The sequence below is a fragment of the Lolium perenne genome, chromosome 3 (assembly GCF_019359855.2).
Source record: "Lolium perenne isolate Kyuss_39 chromosome 3, Kyuss_2.0, whole genome shotgun sequence".
Classification (NCBI taxonomy): domain Eukaryota; kingdom Viridiplantae; phylum Streptophyta; class Magnoliopsida; order Poales; family Poaceae; genus Lolium; species Lolium perenne.
The window spans coordinates 204166639-204175324 of NC_067246.2; the positions used below are offsets into that span (position 1 = coordinate 204166639).

Consider the following 8686-nt stretch of genomic DNA (forward strand, 5'->3'; position numbering starts at 1 on the left):
AACCTACGGCAATTGATCAGGGCGATGACAACGCGTGTGCATTGTTTCATTATTGAAGGCGTCACTTTTGGAGTTAATAGATTTCTGGTGCTATTTTCATGGTGTTTGATCCGCTGTTACAAGGAACTGGTGTAGCAAGACTTTTCGTTTTATAAATCTTTTTTCTTTTTTGGCTATTTACATATGTATTTTCATTAGGGCACTACGTTATTTCATATGGTCACTACGGGAACCAGTCAAGGTGTCGACGCTCGGCGGCCGTCGGCATAGCTTGCCTTGCCTTCGGCACAGGCTTGTGCCGACGGCAGCCGTCGACACAATAACGCCTCGGCACAGGCAAAGTTGCCGTCAGCACAGCATCTTGTGCCGACGACAAAGCTGTCGGCATAGAGATAACGTCGTTTGGTAATTCTGGCTCGAATTTTTTCAAAAAAAAAAAGTTTCAAATTTTTCAAATTTTTTATCTTAATTTTTTAAGTCTCTCACATGCACCATTTTAACTATAACTACAATTAATATTAGGTCAAATTCCACTCATGGTCAAACTTCCCGGTCAGTCACCCATCCTAACACTACTCCAACCCAATCACGCTTAACTTCTCGGTTCCATTTAGACTAGATTCCATGAAAGAAATGACACCTTGTTCACAATAATACCATATCAATACTATTAACCCTTATTACTTGATGTTGCACATCATTATTTTTTGAATTCCAAACAATTACCTATATAAACTACAAGAATAAGTATATTAATCTTGAATTCAAATGGACAATAAAATGATTTTTTCTCTTTTATTTAATATGGAATAATTAATATCTTTAAATCTGTAAATCAAAATTTGACAAATAATATGTCTAAATCTATAAAAAAAAATGAGAGTAATCCAAATATGACATCAATATCATATTTTGAATCTAAAAATATTTTTTCCAAAAATTCATGAGCATTACATCATGTACCAGTTGTTCAAATCTGGCCGACCTCTTACCGATTTGGCAAGAATTTGTCTTTTTCATGAGAGATGGATGGAAAAGTTCCATATATACCGGTTGGAAAAATTTTCATCTTAGGTGGTCTATTATTTTAAAAAAATATGTTGGTACCAATGTGAAACTTTAATTTGATGGTTGATTCACAAAACATCGCGTTTTTGGCACCTTAAAAATGGAAAATGGATTTTTCGCGCGATGAAAAGGAAAATTTGCTCCTGCAACATCGTAAGACATATGAAGATACACATGCGTGCATAATATAGGCACATTATCACAAACTATGCCGCGATTCTATCCATAACATTGGTCATTTGACATAAATGTCATGAAATTTCGAACATGATAGCTCATTGTGTGAAGGATTTGTTGTGATGTTCGCAATTTCCAACTTTAATATTTTACCTTGTAACTATGACATATAATATGACAGCACGGGAAGCTTCACATTTTTTGGATCATTTTTTAATTTTTTATGCCCGTTTCAAACTATATTCAAAACGGCGGGCATGAAGATCCTTTGCCCGGGGCTGAGGCTTGCTAAACTTGCACTGGATCTCTGATGAAATAGCATGTTGTGAATCTAAAAATAATTTTTACAAAAAATCTTGAGCAATATATCATGTACCTGTAGTACAAATCTGGTCGGCCTCCTACCGATTCGGCAGGAATTTGTCTTTTTCATGAGGGGTGGACGGAAAGGTTCCAAATACACCGATTGAGAAATTTTCCATCTTAGTTGGTCCAGTATTTTTGAAAAATGTGTTGGTACCTATGTGAATCTTTAGTTTGGTGGTTGCTTCACAAAACACCCCGTTTTCGGCACCTAAAAATGGAAAATGGTTTTTTTGTGCGATGAAATGGAAAACTTCCTCCTGCAATATCGTAAGACATCCCAATATGCACATGTGTGCATATGGGCACGTTATCACAAACTATGTCGCGATTCTATCCATAACATTGGTCGTTTCACCTAAATGTCATGAAACCTCGAACATGATAGCTCATTTTGTGAAGGATCTTTTGTGATGTTCACAATTTTCCAACTTTAATATTTTTCCTTGCAACTATGACACATAATATGACACCACGCGAAGGTTTCACATTGTTTGGATCGTTTTCGAATTTTTTATGCCCGTTTCAAACTATATTCAAAACGGCGGGCATGAAGATCCTTTGCCTGGGACTAGGCTCGCCAAACTTGCACTGAATCTCTGATGAAATAGCATGTTGTGAATCTAAAAATTATTTTTACAATAAAACTTGAGCATTATATCATGTACCTGTAGTTCAAATCTGGTCGGCCTCCTACCGATACGGTAGGAATTTGTCTTTTTCATGAGGGATGGATGGAAAGGTTCCTGATACACCGGTTAATAAATTATCCATCTTATGTGGTCTAGTATTTTTGAAAAAAGTGTTGGTAGCAATGTGAAACTTTAATTTGGTGGTTGCTTCACAAAACACCCCGTTTTCGACACCTCAAAAATGGAAAATGGTTTTTCGTGCGATGAAATGGAAAATTTCCTCCTGGAATATCGTAAGACATCCCAAGATGCACATGTGTGCACAATATGAGCACATTATCACAAACTATGCCGTGATTCTATCCATAACATTGGTAGTGTGAAAACCATAAAACATTGGACATGATAGCTCATTTTTGAGAAGGTTCTTTGAGATATTTTAAACATTCCAAGTTTGATATTTTTCCAAGATAGAACTTATTTTTCTGAAAATTTTGATATATTATTTGTATTTTTCTGAATTATAATGATTTAGTTATGATTTTTCGAAGATTAATGTGGTAAAATGGAAAGTAGCTATGCCGACGGCTTTGCCGTCGGCACGGGGCTGAAATATGTTTGCCGTCGGCACAGGCCTGACGCTGTTAGCTCTCCGTCAGGGCGGAGAGGCTGTGCCGACGGCCGAAACTGTGCCGACGGTTGCCGTCGGCACAGACCTTCATGTGCCGACGGTTTACCTGTGCCGACGGCTGACCTGCTGGCCTGGCCGGAACGAGTCATGTGCCGTCGGCCCCGATATTTTGCCGTCGGCACAGGATCTGGCCGTCGGCACCTTGACTGGTTACCGTAGTGGTTGGGTGTAATTGGTATATTCGCGATATTAATATATTCTCTTTATCGAAAATTTGTAGATGGCGAATTGAGCAGGATATACTAACATGGGTACCAACTCTCTTTTTTCAGTTCACATGCCGATACAAGAGTGGCAACAAGCATCGGCTATGTAGACCAACGACGGGAACAAATTAATAGTTCTAACAAGAATACAATAATGGCGGTTTCGCGAACTTCCCGCGCAACACCCCGTCGGCGATACCATTGTAGGCCTTTTCGGTCATGTGGATACCGTCCCAGCTGGCGAAATTCGCTGGGTCACCCCGAAGAATGGCGTTCTTGTCGCAAGGCTTCCCGTCACCATAACCCTTGCCACCGCAACATGTAAGTAGAGGATCACCAATGCCTGCATGCCAATGCAAAACAATTGAGCAAATTAATAAGCGCACCATATATGGCGCGATTAGGGGAAGAAGGATGATCGAGATTCGAGCATAACATACTGACCAAATATGTGTGGATTCTTGAAGATTTCCATGTTAGCCCCAAAGTAGTCTGCGTAGATGAGCTTCACGCCTGGGTGCTGCGCCCTGAGCCTACTGATCTCATTGGATAGCGCCTGGTTATGCCGCATGGAGAAGTCGTTGAACCACTTGAGGCAGTGGAACTCGTCGTAATCTGCAGGGTTGTTGGTCTTGAAAGCCTCCAGGTACTCTGGCACGCACCCGATGGGGAAGTTTCCCGGGATCATGATCGTTTTTGCGCCGAGATTGATGAGTACCTACGCGTTCATGCACAATGAATTCGTGAATATTCGTCATGTGTTACATAGAAGTGTGTTGAAACATATGACGAAATGCGAAAATTCGGTGCGTACAAAAGGTATTTCTTTTATCTCGGAACAAACTTGAATTTTGATCAAAAAGATTGACAATTTTTTGTTTGAAATGATACCAAGGTAACTTCTAAAATTAGCAACGACGTCTTAAACCAGTAAGTGCTGCGTGGGTACCAAAGGTATTTGCACGTAATGTAAGCACCTGGGCAGTATTAATTATGATGGAGACAACGTCTGGGATGAATTGGTAGGCTACATCACGAGGACGACGACTCATAAGCCAGAAATTGTAGTCGTTTCCACCAATCTCGCCCAAAATGATGAGAGACTCGCTCAGGACTGTCTTGGTAGCTGAAAGATCAAAGAGGACGAAGTTAACTATGCAAGACCCTTCTAAAAAAGCAGTGATGCATGCAAGGTCACATGGTTAATTACCGTCCCCTGGAGCTAACCGGTGAAGCATATCCTTGAACCAGCCAATCTGGCTGCTCAGGCAGGAAGACCCGGGCACAGTGTGGTTCCACTTGTTTCTGAAGTACTCGGGGGGCAGCGCTGTAGCAGCGAACACAGCAAAGTTGGCACCCCATGGGAATAGTCCCGAGTTCTCGTTGGGTAAGTTTGGTGGTATCAACGGCAGCCCGAGCGCTTCCGCTGGAACACGTACAGTACATACAACAACAGTGAAGAGGCACAGACAAAAGTGAAGCGTTTGTAACACCATACACATAGACAGGGAAGTTGGCATGTCTACTGTACTCACCGTAGAAATCAATGAGGACGCGGCCGTCACATATGCGTCCTGTCGGGTGGTGGAAGAAGGTCATCCCATACGGGGGCTCCTTTATCGGGGATGGGTTATGGCCGATCATCTGCAGGAAGTTGCCGGTGTCGATGATTGAGTCGCCAAAGGTGAAGATGCGCTTGTAGCAACTAGCAGAGGACCCAGTGCCGGCGCTCAGCAGAAGGACGGCACCGACAAGGAGGATGCACGAGGAGATGCAACGGTGTGCTTGATACTCAGATGCCATCTGAACGTTGCTGTTACTTTTGCAGCTTGTCACAATGGTAGATAAGTGGAGATGATGGTTAAATCATGGTTAATTTATGATCCAAATGAGTTCATTTGACCCCTTTTTATAGCATTGTCAGGATCGAATTCTTCCATACAAGCAGAAATGCTAGCGACTCTATAGATATATAGTGTCTATCATGAAGATATATACATATATTTCCTCATTTATTTATTTTATTTTCTCTAGTATCCAAGAGAGATCTACGCCTTTTGTATTAAGCTCTTGGTTTCCTCATTTATTGTTGTGTGTCCAAAGGATAGATTTATATCCTCTGTGAAGTTTCACAAATAACTCTGTGCCGCACCGGCCCATAATCATGACAATATATATCAAAAGGATATACATGGTGTCACACTAGGACATATACATTATATTCAGAAGATATATTTGCATGTATCTATAATGATGTAATCTTGTTTTTTTTTTCCATATCCGCTAGCTGGGTGGATCTATTTTTGAACTGTAGCAATGCGACTCTAGAAACTGTGTAGAACTGATCCACTGATCACCTTCCTTAGAGAACGCTACAAATATTCCAAATTAATTAACGAGCTACACTATTTTCCAATACTTCTATACATGGATATAACTATCAGATAGAGGTGCCGAATAAACAGGGGCCATGCCATGCAACTTAATTTCTTCTTACAGCCCTCACACAAAGCCTATTTTTCTTAATTGTCTAGATAAACTGAAAACAAACTTAGTTGGGACATCAGAGTATATAGAGTTTTCTTGAAAATGAAGTCAATACAAACTTGAGACCAATCCGAATGCAAAAGGAAGATAGGAGCGGAAGTTAATCGGGACAAATCAGACTGTAAGGGGGTCCAAATTTGGCATAATCTCGGAAAAAATGTAACTACAAAGGAAATCAATAGTTCAAACGAAAACTGGACACGAAATTAGAAGCTATATTAAAAACATGAAGGAATACTTATAACAAATGCAAATGCAAACCAAGAGAAATCTAAGATCACCCCTTGACACTGCCAATGATAGCGGTGCCTGAGGAAACCACCATCTTTACTCCGCATCATAAATTCTCCCTTGAACTCTGATTGTTGATGATCCATCTCCACCACCTTCTGTCCTCAAATTCACCGCCTACCCGAGACCTCGTCTTACTTGGAGATGGAAGTATAATTGGGGCGGAGGCGCGGGCGGGGGGGGGGGGGGGGGAAGTATATTGTCATCAGAGAAGGGACCTTATGGAGAAGAGAAGGGAGCTCACAACTCAGAAATTCCGCAGATGGTGTATGGCGTACGGAAGAGGAACGTGCGGGGAGGGGGTGTGGAAGTATTTTGTGAATATTAACCATGACAACCGCATATAACTTCCCACCCACTCCCATCCACATACACAGTTCAGCAAGACATTCCAAATATTGTCTTTTGTGCTATACTTTAGAAAGCAATATTTGTACATACCTAAAAATCCAAAAATATACATGCATATTGTGCAAAAAAATGTCCTAAAATAGCTAAAACATCTAATAGTATGAGACACATAAATAAGATTTTTTTACCTAGACAGCTGATATATGAGTAATACATAATCTCATAATTCATGTATCTTGAATATTTTTTATAGCTTGTCAATGGGCATATTAAGGAAACTTTTGACAAGAATATACTTCTTCTAATGAGAAGTTTGTCAGATTTTGGAGAATTTGCTATAGACATACAAATTTTGAAGTTGCATACTTTTGCTAGTAACAAAAATTCATTGATGACCTCCAAGTACACATGTTTATTAGAGCATGTTTCGTGGAAGTATTATTTCCGGTTTTTATATCGTATTCCAACGAGGAGACTAGGAGCGTGTTTATCTACGGTGTTTCTGTCGCATTCAAGGTGTTTCTGTCGCATTCAAGGTGTCACAGGTCTTGAGTGAATTGACTACAAGAATTGAAATGGAAAGGGGTGAGCGTGGATGTAGGGGTTTTGTGTATTGAAAGTGCAATAAAGTAAAGTTGTCGGGGGATGGCCCCCGGTAGGCCAAGACTATGGCAAATACGCCATAATATGTGATTTGTAAACCGGATTAAAGACTGATCCGGATTCTAAAGGTTAAGTTCAGCTACGCTAAGCTAGTACAAACCGGTATCCCAGGAGGGGTGTGCCGGAGTACGGGGAGCAAGGGAGTTTATGCCACCAAGGACCAAGATACCGGAGCTCAGAGGTAAAGGTACCGGGAGAAAGGGAGTTTATGCCACCAAGGACCAAGATACCGGAGCTCAGAGGTAAAGGTACCGGGGATCCGGTATAGGCTCGCTGTAGCATGTCGGCACTCTAGTCAAAGATTCCACCAAGGACCAGAGGACAGGATGAGCGAAGCACTTCATCTTTAATCAAAGCCCTGACGCTAAAGGAGCTGCTAACGTTAAAGATACCGGACGATGTCACCGGTTCCTGTTTAAAGACAGAAGCGGTGTCAGCGGGGCCAAAGAAGCTTTATAAAGTAGCTTAGCTCATCAAATATTCCATTAGGGTTTCTTCCCTTGTAAGCCATCCTCTCCCCTATATAAAGAGAGGAGGCACACCCCTGCGCGGGAGAGACTTAGTAGCGAATAGGAGAGGTCTTGTACCGTACGTTCTTCAACCTCTGGCTTTCAGCCAAGTTTAGCAATACAATCCGGTATCTTTTCTCACTTTCCCTGTTAACCAAACCCTCCCCGGATCCTCTAGCACACATTCGGCCCCAACTTAAGCCATCCCATGGCATATGTTGTTCCACCACAATGACAGTTGGCGCCCACCGTGAGGCCAGCAGCTGCGCTTGCTGGAGTTCATATCCGGGCGGGCCTCCTCACCATCTCCGGTGAGCGTGTGGTGTCCTGCCTCGTCCAGTGCCTGGGCTCGCTGGATTTCGTCAACGACAACGCAGGCTGCTTCACCAACGGCGGCCACTTCCCCAAGAACGGTCGCATCATCGAGTTCGGCTCCCACCGCGTCTACTTCGGCACCGTGCCGGAGCGCCAGTACCCATTGCTAGTGTTGGTGGCACTGGATCCACTGAGATCCTCAGCTGCTCGCGGGCCGCGCTCCGACCGCGCCACCGGCAGCATCGAGGTGATGATGGCTAGCGCAGGAGGCACTGGCAAAGGAACTGCAGAAGAGGGCGCTGGGCAAACCAAGTCCACGCGCACGGCCAAGCCTCCGACCGAGCTCGATGAGATCGTCGCCGGTACATCTAGCGCGCCCCCGGCAGCAACCCCGCTACAAGCGGCCATGAGCATGTTGGCCACGCCCATCGCGCACAACGCCGACGCCGCGACTACCCAAGCCGAACTAGAGGTGCAGTGGCAGAAGCTGCTCTCATGTGCAGTAGACGTCGTCAAGGCCCAGCAGGAGCTCAACCTGACCCTACGTGAGTATAACGATGCACATGGCTTTGCTTCTGTTAGCGCGAACCCGGCTAGAATAGTGGGAAACCGTCTTAGAGGTCGTAACTTAGACCAGGATCTGCGCCGGGAAGTTCTTTTCGGTAAGAGCGCGTCAGTATCTTTGAGCATGATAGAGAAACCTAAGTACAATAGTCTGGATAAAACTTTGAAAGCTGCTAGGGCTACCGTAGAAGCATGTGAATCACTAACCGGTGGCGCTCTAGTAAAACAGCAAGCTAGAGTAAAAGAGTTGCTTGAAACAATTGAGGCACAAAATGCTGAGATGGCACGCAACAACAAAGCGGCATCGCA

At 43.2% G+C, this 8686-nt stretch overlaps 1 protein-coding gene across 1 annotated transcript; it reads right to left on the reverse strand.

Moving 5' to 3' along the window:
- Positions 1 to 3192: 3192 nt before the first annotated feature.
- LOC127338504 (GDSL esterase/lipase At1g28590-like) lies at positions 3193 to 4940 on the reverse strand. The gene is made up of 5 exons (XM_051364588.1): positions 4673 to 4940; positions 4348 to 4563; positions 4115 to 4263; positions 3582 to 3855; positions 3193 to 3480 (listed from the first exon to the last, which is right to left on the reverse strand). Exons 1-5 carry the CDS (start codon positions 4938 to 4940, stop codon positions 3275 to 3277), a joined length of 1113 nt encoding a protein of 370 aa, XP_051220548.1. The 3' UTR covers positions 3193 to 3274.
- Between the last annotated feature and the right edge of the window lie 3746 nt (positions 4941 to 8686).